This window comes from Nannobrachium achirus (genome assembly GCF_963921795.1).
Source record: "Nannobrachium achirus genome assembly, chromosome: 7".
NCBI lineage: Eukaryota > Metazoa > Chordata > Actinopteri > Myctophiformes > Myctophidae > Nannobrachium > Nannobrachium achirus.
The window spans coordinates 35,158,981-35,179,890 of record NC_137816.1 but is presented as its reverse complement, the minus strand read 5'-3'; the positions used below and the strand labels follow the sequence as shown (position 1 = coordinate 35,179,890).

Sequence of the window (20,910 nt, the reverse complement as noted above, 5' to 3'; positions counted from 1 at the left end):
GATCCCTGTCTGTAGAACCAGCCACACAGATATGGGCTGTCTTGCCCGTCTATCTTGGCCATTGTGTGGTATGTGGTCAATGTGGCCTCCATGGGCATTCCCAGATGAAGTCCTGTTAGATATGGGCTTAATATTGATGACACCAGGGAACTCCATGTATGGGCATAAAAGCGATTCTGTAGTGTGACATCACAGTGAAGCCAGAGCGTGATGTCAGAGCGGCAAACCCATTCTGTTAAGAGTGGTTCCCCTGACATCACAGTATGATGTCAGAGCGACAAACCCATAGAACCACAGTGTCAGGCGTGACAGAGATACATACACACATGCGGTACATACGGAAAAGCTGTGACAGTTTACATACTAATAGAGTCCACTAGTCCACAAGGTGTAAGCTGGTATAAAAGGACTGTCATTTCTTGTTTGGTATTTTATTTACCTCTCCAAAGTGCAGAATCATACAGTGCAGGCCAGGCAAAAATAATGAAAAAACAAGACTGGCCAAAATAAAGTTTCAAATAACAGAACTTATAGTTTCAATCAAGTGTAATTTCTAAGTTCTGTTATTTGGAACTTTATTTTGCCAGAGAAGCACTACCAAGGCCATTGTAGAAGGTTTTCCTTGTCAGGGAAAACCTTCTACAATGGCTTTGGTAGCGCTTCTCTGGATGTTGTCACGGCTATAACCTCAAGCCCGTAGCATGCCTCTAAGCAGGTGAGGCAAACCATCACAACCACTAATTGGTAACTAAACCCACTAAAGAAATGTGCGCAGTGTCATCACAATGTTGCCCTTCAGTTAAATTAAACACGTTCATCAGAATGTTTCCAAGGCGCCAAATCATTCAGATTATTAACTAACGGCAAAATAAAAACCTGGGTTTCAGAGGCTAACTAGCGCCAAACCATAATTGTTCCAACGTCCCATTAGTCCGACGCTGGTGAATGCTAACCTGCCAATGCTGGTGAATGCTAAATTGGTGAATGCTACTATGCCTACACCTAACCCTAATCCTAACCTCAGTAAAACTATGCCTAAAACTACCCCTACTATAGATTGTGGTCCGTGGCTCGATGCACTTGATGTCTGAAGGGACCTATAAAGGTCCATTTGGTTCCAATTGAAATTTGGGTGAAATGAATACTGAGAAGTTTACCGTGTAAAGATTTGTACACTCTCGCAGTTACACTCCCTACAAGAATACATTTGTACCCCTTTTGATAGAAAGGTTGAGAAACAGTGTGCTACATAGAGCGAGGTGGAAGCAGTGAGACGTCTCACAAGACAGCATAGCACTGACAACTAATTCATGGGTTGCATTTGTAGTCCTACACCAGCCATGCTGAGGACCAACACAGGTGTTCTGATTGGTGTAGAACATTAGTTCTATGCCAATCAGATAAATTGAAAAACCTGTGTTGGTCCTCAACATGGCCGTTTAGGACTACAAATGCAACCCATCATGAATACAATCTGTCCGTAACGTTAGTTATCTCCACACATGGAGTTCCGTGCTCATTCCGTGCTCCTACACACAAATACGGAACACATGTAAACTTTGTGGGGAAAAATGTTTGGGGGATGAACAGGAGAATAGCCTTCTGTAGATGTATGATTCTCTACCCTTTTCATTTCTGGGACTGGGACCACAATCTACACTGTGTTAATTTAACAATGACCCACAAGGATATATGAGATACTTAAATGGTTTCCAGTGGAAATAAGCTTAGTCTTTTCATGGATCTCCTTTTAGTAGACCTTGTACCAGTGAACTGTACCGTCATGAAACTGTACCTTTTCCTATGCAAACTTCTAATAAAGTCTTCAATCAATCAATCAATCAGGCAATTTCAATATTTTTAGGCCGCTTTGCAGCCTGAAAATCTCCATGGGCATAATACATTTATGAATTCCAACACCCACCCATAAGCCAATTTTAGATTATCAACCTTTTTCATTTCTGGCACCACAATCTCAGTGTTCATTTTTGAGCGGTGCTAACCGCTCCAATACTGTACGTGAGTGTTTCTCCCACGGTATCGGTATCAAATAGGATACTCAGAGCCTTGTATTAGAGAGTTCCGCCAATGCGGGGTCAGAAACAGCACTGGTCACGTGGTTCATGTAACTCGATGTGTCACTATTTCCCCATAGACTCCAATGCATTCTGTAAACTTCTGGTTCAGCGCTTCATCATTATTTGCCAATAGATGTGTACTGTATGTAGAAGACCTGGCCAGTGAACGGAGGTGGCGCAACTCTCCAATAGATAGCTCTGCAAATACTGTTGTACGTTTTCCAAGTGTTTTCCCATGGTATCAAATACTGGCAGTGGTGTGATATGGATTTTAGAAGTGTGGGTCCTCTAAATTCAAGACGTCATGCGCGCACACTGTTTTTATTATTGTTAATTAGTGTTTTTATTGTTAATTAATGTGTGCATATGAGGCGCGCGTGCGTGCAGCAAAATAAGTGTGGGCTCGCCGAGCCCACGCAAGCCCATGGCATCTCACCCCTGAATACTGGTATCCTGTGACGTCATGTGGGTCTATCATCCTCATCATCATCAGCACTGCTCACTTCAGACGGGTGGGGTTATTTTTAGGCTGCTTTGCGGCCTGAAAATCTTCATATATGGGCATAGGTTTATGAGTTCCAAAGCCCACCCATAAGCCATTTTTAATCTATAAAAGATTGGAAGAAAGGGGGCAAAACTTCATCAACTTTGTGTCAATGGTGGGGAGGATACAGTAGAAGGCACTGGGTAACAGCTTAGAGGTCATTGTCTTCTTCGTCTGGGAGCGCTGTTTCTGATGCAAGTTTGAGTTCCTGCTCATACCGCGCCATGTCTTTGGCGTCCATTTGGACCTCTGGGGGGGCCAGGGCAGGCATCTCCACAAACTCCAGCTTTGGGTCACCCACCAACTTCCTTGCCAGCCACAGGAACGGCTTCTCAAAGTTGTAGTTGCTCTTGGCCGAGATGTCGTAGTACTGCAGGTTGTTCTTGCGGTGGAAGGTGATGGTCTTAGCTTTGACCTTCCTGTCTTTGATGTCCACTTTGTTGCCACAGAGGACGATGGGAATGTTCGTACAAATGCGCACCAGATCGCGGTGCCAGTTGGGAACATTCTTGTAGGTGACTCGAGATGTGACATCGAACATGATGACGGCACACTGGGCGTGAACGTAGTAGCCATCCCTGAGGCCTCCAAACTTCTCCTGACCAGCTGTGTCCCACACTTCGAACACAATGGCTCCTTTGTTGGTGTTGAATGCCAGTGGATGCACCTCCGCTCCGATTGTGGCCACGTATTTCTTCTCAAACTCTCCGGTCAAGTGCCTTTTTACAAAAGTGGTCTTTCCCGTACCACCATCTCCCACCAACACAAGCTTGAACTGGGCTTGGGCTTGAATTTGGCTTCCGAACATTGTTAGGTCTATTGCTGTCGTTGCACACGAATGCTAATGCATCAACACTCAATGTTATTTATATGGATATTAGCATAGCGGTGATGTCACCGATTGGCTGAGAGGCGTTGTCATTGACTCCAAATATACTGTAGAAATGCAGAATTCAGAGTGTGGAAAAAACATCCATCAGTAAAATGTTGGTGAAAGCTACAATGAGCAGCCTGACCCAAACGGGGGGCGCTCTCCATTCCGACATGCTGCCATTTAGACATTGACTTCTAATTGTCTGAGTAGCATCACTTCCATAGAGGTTAGGGTTAGGTATGGGGTTAGTATTGGAATGGGGGGATGTCTGAATGGCAGAATGTCGGAATGGGGGGATGCAGCATCCGACTCAAACTCATAAATAAGCCTTTTCTGATATAGAACAAACCAGGACTCAACTATGTGAGGAGTTTGCTACTGTAACAGGTTCTGAAAATGAGTGGAGATGGAGAGGGCATTGAACCCAGAAGAGTCCCCTGAGAGAAGAGACCCCAGCCACCAAAACAAAAGGAGGAAAACTGACACCAGTTAAGGTGAACTGTGTTGATCTAACAGTGGAACCAGCTTGATCCAGCAAAACAGAAGTTAACCAGCAGCCCCCCAGAGAAAGAAGACAAAATGTTGCTAATCTCCTCGAATGTAGCCAGACTTGGCACAGACATGTTAGAGGACCCCGCCAGAGGTTAGCTTTGTGCACCCTAGATGTGGTGGTTTTGCAAGAGCTAAAAGAGCTAAAATATCATTTTTTGCTGAGTTTGAGTGCGTAACATGGATCACACATAGTTTATATCTTCAAATACAACGAGACGTGTAATGAATGACATTCTTGTCATGTGGTCATATAGGCCACTGGCATCAATAGCCCACCTTCCTCCCTCATCACTAATTTCTTTTGGGCACCCAGTGATAGTAGAGTAGTGGGTTTTAACTGCATGCACATGCCCATCTTGTCTCACTGGGCTGTACGATTTCAGTTTCTTTCATGTACAACGATTTATGGATTTCAACAAATTTATGGTGATTTGACGGCTGTACAAAAACAGAGTACAGTTTATCAATAACGTTCAGGAATGTTTTCACGCTGCGATTGACAGTGCAACACTCTAAAGCACCAGATTTAGTTTGTGTGCCAAGCAGTGTATATACGCTGCGTAAGGGACCGGGTAGATCTATTTGATGCGCTGCTGCACGCCTGACAGGTGCCCAGACATTACAGAGGCACCATCGTAACTCTGAGCAACAATTGGGATGTTTTTGAGACCACCCATCTCCAGTCCTGTGTTTATAGCTGTATTGCGAGATGCTGAACAGTCAATAAAACACAGAAAACACGCCTTTATTTCAAGCTGCTCTGTATATCTTAAACAAACTGACAATTGTTCAGTTTTGGAGGACCTGGCCTTGTCTGCCATAATAGAAAAAGATAAAATGATAAAAAAAAAAACAGTATCCTGCACTGATTCTACAATTTCTGCACAAAATGCACATATTCCAATTATTTTGTTCTGGAAATCTGGACTTAATATAATTAAAATAATTTGACTTTCAAAATCAGAATCATATTTAGAAAAGAAGCTGCACACCTCAAGAAAATTGCCCCGTGATTCTGACTCTTTCCCCTCCATGTGTCCACAGAAAGGCAACCCAAGTTTAGGCAACAGCCTTGCAATATCAACCACTTTGCACAAATAAGATCTGTTCTTCTCAACAGTAGCTTTATGACTTTCTGATAGTTTAGCTGCAATAGAGCCTGAAGATGCACTATTTTTAATGTTCTCAATGATGCAGTTCTTATGGCCTTCGGATATTGTGTGTTTATCCAGTTTAGAGCCCAGCTTACTCCAGTCACTCACTCCCTCCTTACGAAATGAATCCCGCACGCTGCTGTCATTTTTGCCACAAGGCAAAACAAAAGACGGCGTCCTTTGCAACAGAATATTCCATCCATGAATGCTTCTTCTAATAAATGATGGAAAATGATCTTTTGGTTTCCGATCATCTTTTTTGGGGAATTCAGATAAAACAGGCTGCTTGGGACCGCGGTGTTTTTCACCAAGATCATCCACCCACGATGGCCCCGGGGCCGGCGGGCACAGTGTTTCTGCCGCCGCATCCACTCCCACTGATGGCCCCAGGCTGGGTGGTGGTTCTGCCCTAACGGCTCTGCTGGGGCCGCTGGTATCTCTGCTGCGATGGTGGTTGTTTCTACCGGCTGCTGTTGGCTGCTGTTGGCTGGCGTCGGCTGCGGCTGCGGCTCTTGTGTTGTTATTTTACTATTGGGACGCTTGAGGAATCGACGGATATCCATTTTTGCTGAGTTAGAGCTATCAGTATCACGCAACAGGTAACCATGCAGGTAGTCCCACAATCTTCGAATGCTATATAGAGTCTGGAACTACAGCTCCCGAACGGTGAGTAATGCAAGCTGGCATTTCCGTTCACGGAAATATATTTTAAAATGTCATTTCTGCTATAAGCTAAATATGCTTAGATGATTTTTAATAGGATAAATGTGTGCAATGTTAAAAACAAAACGGAAGTGAGGAGGAGGCTTCATGCTTTAACCGGGTACTCATCATTCTTCGCGGGAGTTAACAGTCTGGCCACACGAGACTACCATGCACGTAACACACAGGTTGAGGTAGGAAGAGGGCAGACTTACTTCCGTTCCATAGCAAGTGAATGCGAAAATAAAATCATGTCACATGACTACTCTAAAATGAATTTAATACAAAACTAAACATAATAGAATTCTGATTTATTTCCCGCAATTGTTTTATTTGTAAACTGTCAGTTGCTTTACTCTGAATGCATTCTCTGAATATAAAACAACTTATTGAGCTCTTCTCATATTTGGCCCTGCGTCATGGTAGCTTGTATGTATTCTCATCGGCTGCACTGGGTGACAGAGAACATTAATTCATTCATTCATTTCTTGCCAGTGAATGTTGCTGTTTGCTTTTAGATTATTTCAATTAAAGGTGTGGGATTACATAAAGCAAAGAGCTTTGGGGTCAGATTCCAACCTGGGCCAGCTGCATGAAGCAATCAATCCTTATTTATGTGGTGGTTTAAACTCGTATCAGGTGCTCACGTAGGCCTACTGGTCTCCAGCCTCAAGATCAGGGACGTGCTGGGCCCCTGATTCAGCCCGGGAAAAATAGTTGGAGAGGCCCTCATTGCGTGCTATAGAGAGAGATCTCTCTTATAGTGTTGCTGCTATTAGCCATTTCAGATCATGACAAGTGACAAGCCCTTGGGCCAATTACTGTACATGAGTTATATTTCGTCGTTGTCGGGTGGAAACCTTGTATGTCCAAAACCGTTTGTTTTGTATTTATCATTTTACAAATGATTTAAACTAGTGAAAACAGCAGATCTACAAGCACACAACGCGTGCTTGTAGATCTACTGTTTTCACTACTTTTGTGCAACGGCCTTATATGATGAAGTAGGGCTTTGCTTTGCGAAAAAATGTATACATTTGAAACTTGGAGATACAAGGTGTCTGCCCAACAGTGACGATTTACTTTGTTGGCCGCCCAGACCCCAAAATGGAACGAAGGCCGAAATTTAATTTTTAATTTTTTCCTAATGGCCGGCCTGGACCAGCCGGGAATGAACCGGCCGTTTGGGAATTGTCCCGCTTTTCCCAATGGCCAGCACGTCCCTGCTCAAGATCATTGTGTTTGCTTAATTACTATTATGATTCACCCATAAAACAAGAAATGAGTCACCTCACCTGTCCTGCTTGAGGAGAATTCATCAGATGAACTCCTCCAGCTTGATCTCTATAGTTCCTCTCAGCATCTCTGGTGATGCTGCAGACAATGATAAGTGTAAGAGGACAAATTATGCTCTGTTATTAAAAAAATAGGCCATGGGTTATATTGTGCTTACTGCTTTCTTGGCAATCTGCCACTGCAAACTGTATGTATTTTCACTCACCTTCAATTGGGTTTCAGTTGCACCCAGTAGGACCTGTGGACTGAGGGAGTAAATAAACCGTCAGCTGGCGTATTTAAGCACAATCAGCTGCTACCAATGAACAAGGTTAGATTATGAACAAGGTTAGATTATGTAAAAACTGTGCATAACATATACTTTTCGTCCAGGAGAGGGCGCCAATATCCACATATCCACAAACGCAGAATTTAAGAAAGACTGTTAGCTAAACTTAACGTAGCTTTACTCTGTCTGTACATCTATGGTCTTTTATAATTGCATTAAATGTTGTTCTTGTTACTATTTGTGATGAATCGAATGCCAAGGACTTCCAGCTGTTAATCTTCGTTGTAGTTGGTAGACTACCTGGAAAAAACTTGCACTACAATCAAGGCTGGTTGTGCATGTTTTGTAATAACTATTAGAATCTACAAAGTAGATCTAACTAGTTAATAAAGATTTCAAATAATTGTAGTGGAGTAAAAGTAAAAATGTTGCCTCTGAGATGTTGTGGAGTAGAAGTAAAAGTATCGGAATACGAAAATCGGCCTGTGTCTATTGCCCAGTTTGACATTCGGTCCTGACTGGCCTGGGGTCGAGTAGGCTACTTACGTCTCTGATGACTTGCTGTGGTAAGTGGGTTCCGGGGACTCCCAGGGGTCAAATATAACATAAACATTAGTTTAAACACTTTAAACTTGGTGTCTGCAGCAGACTGCAGGCATTAGTTTGGGGGCCTTTGACATGAAAGTTTGAGAACCTGGGTCCTAGTCTTCAGAGTCAGACCTTAATAAATTAAGTTACACTACATCTTGCTATCAGTAGGTGGTGCTGTTGATACAAACTTCAACTGCATTCTATAAGACTTTGAAAGAAGGATGGATTTATTGTAATGGATAGCAAAGTGGTATTTTGTTAGCAGTAGTGGCATATCTCAGTCAGGTCATCAAGTATTTTGTTCCCAATTAGTCCACTAGATTTGTTTTCTAGGTTTAGGAGGCAATAGGCAGCAAGTGGAAATCAATGTAGTGTAAGTATTCTAGTGGGGGCAATTAGGAGTCTTATTGGCAATACAACAGTAAGAATTAATACTGCACATCACAAACATAACATTCTAGTATGGTATACTACACCTAACACAACAATACAGAGAATGCACACTGTCTGTAACTTCACATTCCATGAATTAGCACATTAAATTAACCCAAATCAGAACATGTTTCACTTTGTGAAGTACAGCTAACTGAGCTTGCTCTACTAAACTCCTCCCTCCTGCTCTATAACCCACAAGAAGCTCCCTTTGCGAGGCAAAAGGTGGGTCTCCCCTTCTTAGGTCCTGAAGTGACAGGTGTATAGAAAAACTCTCTGTATGGTCCTCTGTCTGTTTGTCACTGTCTGTCTGTCACTGTCTGTCTTTCCCTCTTTCTGTCTGTCTGACTGACCCCCTGTCTGTTTTGCCCTCTGTCCTTAATGACAAGACAATCACCCTGAAGGTTGAAACTCCCGAATGTCGCAGAATGATCAATGGACAAAGGACAAACCAGCAAACCACCCACATGTTCCATGTGGAATTGCCAAGATGCAAGCAAGGGAGACTCCTAAATTTCCCCTTTGTTTGTATTTTAAGCTTGTGTGAGCTGTGTGCCATCTGACACCTGTGACAATAACCACAATCTGTGCAAGTGTGGTTAATGTCTCAGGTCAAAGGTGATATTCAGCTGGCCTGGTAAGTTCAGGCAAAATCCAGTCTGAGCTAACGCCCAATGTTGAAATTCAATGGTGGCAGTCAATAAGTTAAGGGTCTTTGCAGAAATGTTTGTGAAATCACATTGCTATCTGTAATGTTTTAACTTAGTTTATTAGTTTCTGTTGTCTCAAAATAGCTTTCTACAGATTTCACAGAATTATTGAACACACACTCTCTTATATTGTCAATTATGTCACAGTTCCGACCTTGTGATGTGATTGACTCTCCTAAATTTGTTTTTCAATTATACAACATCAATATAAACCAATTATATTCAATCTTATGCCTCATTCACACTACAGATATATAGTTGAACGTTTTGCTTGGTAATTCAATGTAATCTCAATGGAAACCAGCTTTAAAGGCTGGGCGTGTCGGCTGTCCTTGGAATCCAGCCTTTAAAGCTGGTTTCCATTGAGATTACATTGAATTACCAAGCAAAACGTTCAACTATATATCTGTAGTGTGAATGAGGCATTAGAGATGTTATAATTATATAATCTTTTTTTTCCTATGCTCATACACATTAAATGACCCTCATATCGCAGTCAAGTCTACTAGATATCCAACTCCTCCTCATTCACCACATACGAGGACATCTGCACGTGTGACATGCACAGCTCACTTCGCACGGGTGCAATTTTTAAATTCCTTTTCAAATCATGTTTTATACAAATATTTTACCCTGATTGTAGAACTTTGAGATCTTTTCAAATGTGAAGTGCATTATAAATAAAATGTATTATTATTAACTGCAAAAGGCATGTGAGAAGTGTGTTCAGTTTTAATTGTGTGAGTAGGCCTATTGAGGACTGACTGCTTCTCACATAGAATGAAATGATGCCATTTGTTTTAGGTGTTCTTGGGCAACCATTGTTATTCAAGACACATACACTGGTGTTGATGAATATCACAACACACTGAAGTAATTTTGTTATAACTTTGATTCACGTCGTGTTTGTAGTTCACAAATATACACGCGATGAGTCGACGTCACTGGAGAACCCGGAGAGATCATGTTTCGATCCACTGTGCCATAGTAGAACTAAGAACCTAATCCTATATTGAAACCTAAGCACAATGCCTGATTGATTGCAATTAGTGGGGATGTGCCAGTGGAAAACACTTTATAATCGATAATGTATTGAGGCATTGCCCTCAAGAATACACTGAAATAAGTGTAGCCAAATATATCTCTCCTCCAGGGAACTGATGATGGGAAATTATAGTACATACTGTATGAAATACCCAGGTTCCTGACACCTACATACTAACACTTACGCTTGATATGATTTATATTCACTGTAAGACAGAATACTGTACAAGCTTAAGGAAACTAGATGATCTGCAAGCTCACAACGTGTCGCATAGAATGTTGTGAGCTTACAGTAGTTCTGTTTTGTTGTACGACAGAGTATAAATCAAGCTAATTAACTAATTTCCCTGTAGTGCTCTAAGTGAACAACAGTACTGACAGTACAGTAACTGTACATCCATTAACGAGCGGTGTGCCAGAAACGTGGAGGCCAAGTCTTTTGGGGATGATAAAACTAAGCATTTAGCCTTTGATGGCAAACACATCACAGGGGCGTGATGTGATGTGATGTGCTGACTTGGCCTAGAGCAGCAGATGGCTGTCATTATAGGGCTCAGGTGCATGCCCCAGAGCAGATGAGTCCTACATAGTCTGAATACCCATGGGAGAAGGTACATATATAAGGGTCATCTAGACTTTTGTCTTGGAATTAGTTGTCTCTCACACACACACACACACACACACACACACACACACACACACACACACACACACACACACACACACACACACACACACACACACACACACAGTCTCACACACACACACACACACACACACACACACACACACACACACACACACACAGTCTCACACACACACACACACACACACACACACACACACACACACACACACACACACACACACACACACACACACACACACACACACACACACACACACACACACACACACACACACACACACACACACTCTCTCTCTCTCTCTCTCTCTCTCTCTCTCTCTCTCTCTCTCTCTCTCTCTCTCTCTCTCTCTCTCTCTTTATCTCACCTGAATGACTTAGTAATTTACTGGATTTTCACTCTTACATTTCATGAGACTAGACCGTATGTACACCAATGTTGGGCAAGTTACTCAAAAACTGGAATATTTGACTTATTACTCGTTACTTGTTTGGAAAGTAATTTTATTACATATTACGTATTACTCCCTGCCAAAATGTTTAATTTCTGCAGCCAACATTGTAAAATCGTTGAAGTGTGTGGCCATATGAGGCCAACATGTGCCAGTGCATTTCAATGCAATCCAAAAATATTCACAAGTTTGTCACAGTCAGTCACAATTTTCACAAATAGTCCTATACAATATATCACAGCAATAGGGCTCTGATGCTGGTTTGTGCTGTGCAGACATAAAGTCAAGAAGCTTTCTAGTATTTCTTTTATAATCTTTTTTACATTAGGCATTAGGCACCAATTAATGGTGCCTAATGCCCTTAGTAGGAATCGATTAGAACAAAAACTAGGCTCTACTCAATTTTATTGGTGAAACATTTTTACACTCAAAAATATTGAGTAAATATTACTGATATGAAATCAGGTAGATGATACTCAATTAATTTGAATAAAAGTAACCAAAACTTTTACGTACTTATTAACAACTAAAATTGAGTACAATGACCTAAAGAAATTGAGTAGATATAATTAAATTATTCAGTCAATGCCACAAAAGACTACAAGTAAATAAATTGAAATATTAAGTAGATCTAATTGAATATTAGAGTATGATTTAACAAAACAAATATGTCACATTTACTCTATTCATTTACTTTTATTGATTTAATTCATATAGTACCATTTACCCCTTTCATTTACTTTACCTTTTACTCCAGGAGTACATGATGTCAAATGAATACACATGAAATAATTATGCAGATAATTATGTTTTTAATCAACTAATTTTGACCAGTGTAACACCACATCAAGTATGAACATTCAACATACTTTAGTATGTAAATGACATGCAACAATGCCTGCAAAAACAATATGTTTAAAGATAATGATCAGGAAAGGGGTATCCCTGACACTTTTAAAATGTTCTGTTTACTAAAGAGCAGTGTGTGTACACAATACTATAAGTACCTCTAATTGAACTGTGCATATACTGTAAGTAAGCAGTCTGTCAAACATGCACCATAAGAACAATGAGCCCATCAAATGAACAGTAAGTCATAACCACAAAATACATTAAAGAAGACAGTCAGAGGCCATTTGGCATGAAAGAAAATCACAACTTGGAATATGAAATAATAAATAAGCATTTACAGTAGCTCATCATTTAAACATATTGACTATGCACACGTGTAATGTCTATATGCTAAACTGACCTGTTTGCATTATGACTCGAATGCACCAGAAACAAACACTTTTCATTAACTAATTACTATCAGCAACAAATACCATTGCAAAAATGCTGATTTGACAATAAATCCACTTTCAGTAGGTTATACCCACTTTCTGAGAGCATCTTGCTGAACAGTAGTCGGCAAGCAGACATTTTTTCAGTCTCTGAACTTTGGCTGAAAGGTGTCCAGGATCCAACTCAACTAGTACTTTTTGGAACATCTCAAGACCATATCTGAGGTTCTTGGGGTATCTCAGATTAAAGGCATAGAACAGTCCCAACAGATAGCAGCAGATCCCCAAGATTGTTGAGGGCAGTGATGCCCTTAATCACAATACCTACATCAGTAGGTTCATTCATTGAGTCCTCTTGGTTCTGCAGCAGGTAGATCTTCATCTTCATCATCACCTCCTCTGTCAACTTCTCTTCTACTCTGACAGGTGCACCAGCAGCTTCCTTCCTGCACACATTGTGAAGATAATTGTTTAGAGCTCACTTTCAGGCTAAATGTTACAAGACACACAGACACACATTGAGCAATCCTAGCTGTCTCCACACATGCAGCCCTGGGCATAATCTTGAATCAGTTGGACCAGACATGCAACGGATGCAACATCCATTCAGCCAATGTCACAAACTGATTCTCTGGACATCACTATGCTGTTCCTTTGCATGAGATGGTCTCATCCACGATGACATTAAAACGTCAAAACATTTATTTTACTAACTTGAAAGTCCTTGATCTTGACACTATCTTCTTCCAGATGGTCGATGAGACATCGGATGATGACCTCTCCTGTTCGTTGATTGGGGATTCCTCTCTGCAGAATAGAAAAATAATAATTTGAACAATAAAGAAAAAGTATGACTGCACTTTCATAAACTAACATAAACTTTGTCAATACAATTGTTTCCACTACCCAGTTTTAGCAACGGAAGCTGGGAGACTGTCCTTAGTAGCTATTAAGACATACATTTAGAAATGAATAATCAGGAGAGAGAGTTGCAGGGGATAAAGATGAGTTTAGCATAAATTAATATAGTAATTATTGTCATTAGCCAGGTGAAATACAATTAAATCAGTTAGAGTAAATGAAAGTTTCATACCTGAAGTAGAATACTCATTTGTGCCCAAACTGCCCTTCTTGGACTGGAACATGGACAGTAGTTTGGGGGTATAGAAGTCCAACATTGCCATACATTTTGGCTCAAGATTCAGTGTGGTGATCATCCTGAACTTTGCACTAACCTGGAAGACAGAGATGAGGGGAATAGAGTCAAAAAGAAGACGTGAGATTGTAGATCTGGTATTTTCCCCCAGGATAGGGATGCTAGGGTATACAAGTGGTTAACAATGACAAGATGTCTGTCACATTCAGGTCTAATTTCTGTAACCATTTCTGTAAACATCTAACAAGGCAGGCCACCTCTCCTTGATGTCTGCTGGCTGACTACATCATGTCATCCAATGCTTAATATCTGCAACCCAATTTTACAGGGATATAGTTAATAATAATAATTGTATACTTCAAAATATTCAAAAATAGTGGTTATAGCTGCAAGCTATAGCAGCTCACAAGCTTGAGCTTGTAAATTGGTCATTTGAGCATTTCTGAAGAAAAAAAAAAGATAATAATTCAAATAACTGACACCATGTAAGGCTTAGTCAATTTATGATTCCAATAATTACTGGGCCAAACCAAAATCAAGGTATACTGTATAATCATGTTGCTTATTTACTTCATACTTTTTCCAAGTTTACACATGTAATCCTCATTGAACACCATAATAGAAACATGTAGATAATATGTTTTTATCTTCATTGTACACACCATTGTATGCAGCTGTGCATATCTTGTAATAAATGCAAAAAGTCACAATGACTAGAGGGCTTGCACATTCCCCTCACTGTGACCTTAACTAGCTGCAAACCTTTGTAAAGAACATAAGTTATACCCAATACATTTGTGTAGCCTATATGCACAAAGATACAGTAAATCTACTTACCAATATTTGCAAACACTCTCCAGGTCTCTTGTTGAAAAAGATGTGTGCTGCTGCTGTTTGTTGACAGAATGTTCCAGTCCAGTAGAATTTTCCCATGAACCCTTTTTTTCCCATGAACCCTTGTGTACAATTTCGAATCTTAGTCATATCTACTCAATTGTTTAGGTTGTTGTGAGAGATGAAAGATTATTTAGTTGGAATGAATAATAATTAAGGGTCTTTTTAAATTGATCCATATAAGTACTCCATACTCAAATATTATGAAGGAAAATTACCAAAACAAATTGAGTATAATTCATGAATAAAATCAGTTGGTCAAATACTAATTTATTCTCATGAAATTAACTCAAATAATATATGTACATCTAACTCAAAAAGAACAGTTGGATTTTTACTCATTTCGTTTGGTGTGACCTACTCAAACAATCACATACATGATATTCAGTGATTTTATTGAGTAAATATAACTTTTTTTAATAGTGCTATTTACTCGGTCACAGAATCCTTTCTTAGAGTAGAGAGGGAGGTTAGTCATTGAGCTAGGAAAGTTGTTTATACCAATATGATGAAGAGCTATCATACATGATTCATACTGAGGAACCTCAGTGAATGATCTGCTCCTGGGGCTACTCATTAAATAAGACATCCTGAAAGGACCAAGTGAGTGCTGGTGATATTTTCTAAGATTTACTGTTTCTGCCAGAACCGTGCAACCGATACACGTGAACTGTGAACTATTGGATATTAATGTTATTTAAAGCACATCCAAAAATGGGGTGGTAAACGGTGCATTTATATACAGTAGCACCCTGTGTCAGTCAGTAGAGCTCTTGCCCTTCGGCCACAAGGCTGAAGGGCAAAGCACTTCACATTCAAAGCACTTCACATTCACCCATTTGGAGAAACCCATGCAAGGTAAGGTACCACTCTGCTCATCAGGAGCAGAGAGGGGTTCAGCACCTTGCTCAAGGACTCTTCCCTCAGAGGGACCCAAGTATCAAACCAGGATACCTTCAGAAAGCGGTCACGCTACCTCCTGAGTAATAAATAGCCTATTAGAGTTACTATTTTTCAAAAGCAACTTGTTCCTATTTTCACAATCCTTGGTGGTACTGTGGGCTTGAGTGTCTAGACTTATTTTCATTCCGTGATCATGTGTTGTTTTTGGCCCGTTGATATATAATGGTCAAATGGATATAAATGTCAAATACAGTATTCTGTTTTGAACAATATTAATAGGCATTTGAAATGTCATTTTGTTATAGCCTACATTTTCTGTTCCCACATTCTGTCAGATATGTGCTGTTGATCTTTTTCATATTTTTAGAAATGCACACACACACACACACACACACACACACACGCGCGCGCGCGCGCGCACACACACACACACACACACACACACACACACACACACACACACACACACACACACACACACACACACACACACACTGAGAAATAGAGAGAGAATGTGAGAGATTGAGACGCTCCAGCTCCCACACAGGTTATATTTTGATGTTCTCTCATAAGGTCTGTCTATTTTGCTTCCTCTTGTTTGGCTGTGAGCTGGTTTTGTTTGTCCTTGGATTGGCATTATACAATAGCTGTTTTCTTTCTTTAAGAGAAATGACAATTACATTCTGATTATAAAAGTACAGAATCATCTCAGCCCAGTATACATTCTCAATGTCTCAAAGTTTATCATAGGCAACCTTCATAGGCAAATCCTTTCAAGGGGTAATATATTATTTTGACACTGCAAGCTTCATAATGCTTGTGTATTCATGAAAACCAGGAACTGGAAAGGTTTTGGCGAACAGAGGACTGACAGCGTCATCAACCCGGACCCATAACCCTATCTATCATACAGTAGATCGCTGAAATGAGGGGTAGAGCCAAGTGTCATTTAAAGCAGTGGTTCTCAACCTGTGTGTCGGGACCACCAGGGGGTTCCACAAATTATTTTGGGGGGTCCTCAGATGATTAACTTAATGTGCAACGTTGTTTTCTCACTCAACAGAAAACAAATCAACATAAAGTTTAAGTTAGAGGGTATATGCACATTTCTAAAATGACAATTTAAGGACTTTTTAATACCTCTAAAATGATGAATTAAACATTGGCCAAATTGTCAAATATTAGAGGCAGAAATTGTGAAAATGGCAGATCTGCTATTTTTACAATAGAACCGTGTTATACAAAATGTAATGCCTCAACTCTCAGTACTCGTCAGGATGTGTGTGTGTGTGTGTGTGTGTGTGTGTGTGTGTGTGTGTGTGTGTGTGTGTGTGTGTGTGTGTGTGTGTGTGTGTGTGTGTGTGTGTGTGTGTGTGTGTGTGTGTGTGTGTGGGGGGGGGGTGTCTCCAGTTCAAATATGATTATTTTGGGAGTCGCGGCCTTAAAAGGTTGAGAACCACTGATTTAAAGGAACACTTCACCCAATGTCCAACTTTGTCCTCACTATACTGTGTGTCACTATAAGATGGCACCATTTCTATCTACTTGCTCTGTGACTCAGGGTGACTCAGAGGTTGGCTGTGGACCACTTAGAAACCTGACAAACGATGACATAAAGTAGTTAGTAGCCTTGGGAACCAATGGTTCCAGAAGAACCACGTAGCCCTGATAGGTCAGGAGCCTGTCTCATGTTACTGCAACATGAGGCACATTGATCCTCGGCCATGAAGTATTGGATAAGTATTCCCCCATGGATATGACGCTAGTAATGCACAGGGACCTCCTGCCCCAATCCAACTGCGTGCCAATCTTTGGTGTGACTCGGCTGGGGATTGAACCCCAACCTCCCAATCTCAGGGTGGATACTGTAACTACAAGGCCTCTGAGCTTGTCTCCCAGTGACTTAATCAGTGCTAATTTCAAACAAAGCAAGAACAATGGCAATTCTATTTGCTAACTTTCCAGGAAAAGAAAGGCTGTATAGTTTCCATTCGCTTAATTGGAACAGATTCCAAGCTAATGGAAACTACAGCCTTTCTCATCAGTGGGGATTCTGAATCACTGCTGATGTCATGGTATATGGTTTTATGAACCGTCCACAGCGCAACTCTGAAATGCAGAGTGAGTAGATGGAAATGGGCCATGAAATAAGGAGCATTAGTGAGGACAATTATATGAAAATATGGTTGAAATTTGGTGATGTGCTCCTTTTTCATGGATCCATTTCAGCTTACTGCCAAACTGCTTCAATGTGTTGTTAAAGTGATATTGCATAAGAACTCTGTTGACTATTGTTTTAATGTTAACTATTAGGCTATACTGCAACAAGATACAAAGTGCAGAGAGTTAAGGACAGATAGCCTACATGAAGGCTTAAGCTACAATGCATTTTTAGTTTTTTTTATGCTACCCTACTACTCTTTCCTGCATGGCTGTCTTTTCCATACCAGTTCAGACAAAACAGTTTACCAAACCACTTCAGTGTGTTTCTTTGCAGCAGCCTAAATAAGTGAAGATTGGTCACTAAAGGAGAGCCACCATGGCAAATTGAAAACCCCATGTTCATTTTTGTAGCATTTTATATTATATATGTCATACTAAACCCAAATACCTATACATATCTGTTGTTAGAATGCAAAGATTCTTTGTGCATTACAGAAATAATTTTGTTGTAAATCCATTGATGGAGTTCTGTGGGTTTATAGTGTCTTCTAAACATGTAGACAACGGGGTCGAGCTTTAGCCTATACAACCTTCTGTATTATCCACCCCTGTCTCTTCAAGCCTAGCCCACCTCCCTTTCCCTAACCACTTTCCACCGCCAATTTCGGAATAAACACGCAGTGTGCTGACTGAGGGAGGAGTGTGTAAAAGAGCCACGCCAGGTAGGAAGCTCTGATTTTTTTGTTTTTATTTAACTGAGTTTAGTACATTTACTGTGGGGTTGACTTTTAGACAATAACTCAAGGAATTGTGCGCTTGTAGGTTTCTTGCCGAAATGGAGAAACGCAGGCTATAGAATAGATCAGAAGTGAGCAACAGTGACGGGCGATCAATATAATTTAGTTTTATTTCCACGCGATTCTGCCTGTGACACATTTTGTCTTAAACGCAAGCAAATTCATTCAATTCGTAGAAAAACCTTAGACTCTCCATGACTTTTCTTTCCGACTATAGCCTAGAAATAGCCTAACAACCAGACGTGTTGCTTTTTTTTATAGCAGAAGTTTTGGGTAATACTCGTCGGTAGCCTATGATTGTGCAAAATAATCTACTTGTGCTACGTCAACTACATTTAAATGATTTAAATCGGTTACGTTTAAGTTGGGCTATCTAAATAGGCTACACGTGCGAGACCAAGAGTCACTACCACAGGCGCTGTCCATGGTCCTGGAAGCGCAGCGAAGATATTGCATGCTGTCAACAACATCTCTACAGGCTATGCCTCAACATACTCGACTATTACATCATGTACAATAGCTGTTTGCTACATAAATAAATACATAAATAAATAGATGATTTTATTTTTTTATTTTACTTTTAGTGATGGCCACAGGGTAGTAGAAAAAGAAAAAAAAATAGAACTCTAATAACCTTGTGTTTAATTAATAATTCCATTAACCACACCCACTATTTTAAATGGGAAATCGGTTGCTGACAAAATGTGTATAGATAACTTTGTGAATAGCAAGGAAATTGCTTGGTGCTAATCCTCTGGCATTATGTTTTATAATGCAATGTTGGGTCATGGGTGGGATAGCAACTACAGTGTTGCTCTTTTTCACATTTAAAAATGCAAGGGTGGCCACAAAACCTGACTAACATTAGATGGCCTTTTTCCCCCTTTTTATCTTTCCAGTCAATCAGGTGTCAACTTACAACCACACCATCTTTCCTGTCCTGTCCGTCATCTTTACCAAGATGAGATGATTATCTTCTCAAAGGGAGAGCTTTGACAGGCAGAGATAACTGTGTGGGTTTGTTCCCCATAGATATTCTCTTTTTTTGTGACATCTGGAAAGATCCAATCTTCTGTGAGAGTGGCTTACTTGACTGTGATTTTCCAACCCTCCGCCACATTGCCCATCCCTGTGAGTCATCGACTGCATCCCCTCTTATCGGTTAACTGGTTGGCAGCTCCTGTTATCCTGAGCTAGAATGAATGACATCCCGGAGGCCACCTCCCCAGCGTCCGGCCTCGCCGGCCCAGCTACCTGCGTCTCCAAAGTGGAACTACGTGTCTCTTGCAAAGCCCTTCTGGACCGAGAGACACTGAATAAGTCAGACCCCTGTGTCATCCTCATGGTGCAGACCCAAGGACAGTGGACAGAGGTAAGCCTCCTCTTCTTTTTAGGTCATTGTGTCCACTGCTGGACCCTGTGGGCAATGCCTCTGTATGTGTGTAAGCCACATTAATGCAGTGAGACAAAGCCAGTCAGTCAAAGATCAATATTAGAGTAAACTGACCTCACACTCTTGAGTGAGCGGGTGAGTGTTAATGAGTGATGAACCTGTTGAGTTTATCATTTAACAAAGCCAGTCCATTGTTCAAATGTTTTAAGCAGTGTGTGTTGAATCTATCCTATGGATGATTATCCTGAGAAGAAGATAGATCAATAGATCTTAGATCAATATCAGTGTCAGTGTAGTAGTAGAAATTGTGACTCAAACATAAAAACGATGAATCTAACAACTAATCTCATGCATTTCTATATTGCGTTTATTCCAAGTGCTTTTGAACATGTGTTACAGTACATTAACCCATTCGTACTCACATTAGAACACCGATTTGGGAGCTAATCGTGCGAGCAGTTTGTGGACATGCAGCCAGGAGGAGCTGGGGATTGAACATTGTCGCTCAGTCAGACATTTAAAGCACAGTGGGAGGGACATGCTGAATCACTTTGGAGCTGAAAATGACAAACGTTGTATATGGAAAGGCTATTGTTTATAGTAGTGTGCACTGGTAGCAATGGTGGAAAGTAACTAAGTACATTTGCACAAGTACTAATACCTAAGTACAATTGTGAGGTAGACTACTTTTACTATACTTGAGCCTACTTTTACTATACAGGACTATTATTTTAACAGAGTATTTCTACATTGTGGTATTACGGAGAGCAGTGGCTCAGGAGGTAGAGTGTCCGCCTTGGAATCCAAAGGTTCCAGGTTTGATCCCGGCTCCTCTGGGCTATGTGTCGAAGTGTCCTTGAGCAAGACACTAAGGTTCAGCAAGACACTGAACCCCTAACACAGGTGTGTGAATGGATGAATTTGAAATACATTGTAAAGCACTTTAGATGCTATATAAATGCAGTCCATTTACAATTA

At 40.7% G+C, this 20,910-nt stretch overlaps 2 protein-coding genes across 2 annotated transcripts in view; one reads left to right on the top strand and one right to left on the bottom strand.

The window, feature by feature from the left end:
• Positions 1-2,773: 2,773 nt before the first annotated feature.
• Positions 2,774-5,765, bottom strand: LOC308288726 (GTP-binding nuclear protein Ran-like; the record flags this gene model as incomplete). The annotated part of the gene is made up of 2 exons (XM_080730196.1): positions 2,774-3,444; positions 5,528-5,765. The coding sequence occupies 2 exons, from the start codon at positions 5,763-5,765 to the stop codon at positions 2,774-2,776; spliced, it is 909 nt and encodes a 302-aa protein (XP_080586322.1).
• Positions 5,766-19,737: 13,972 nt separating this feature from the next.
• cpne7 (copine VII) overlaps positions 19,738-20,910 on the top strand; it is a gene marked incomplete at both ends in the record, with an annotated part of 47,767 nt that continues 46,594 nt past the window's right edge. The window contains one exon of the mRNA XM_080729754.1: positions 19,738-19,911. Coding sequence (XP_080585880.1) covers positions 19,738-19,911 — 174 coding nt within the window. The remainder of the gene's footprint in view (positions 19,912-20,910) is intronic.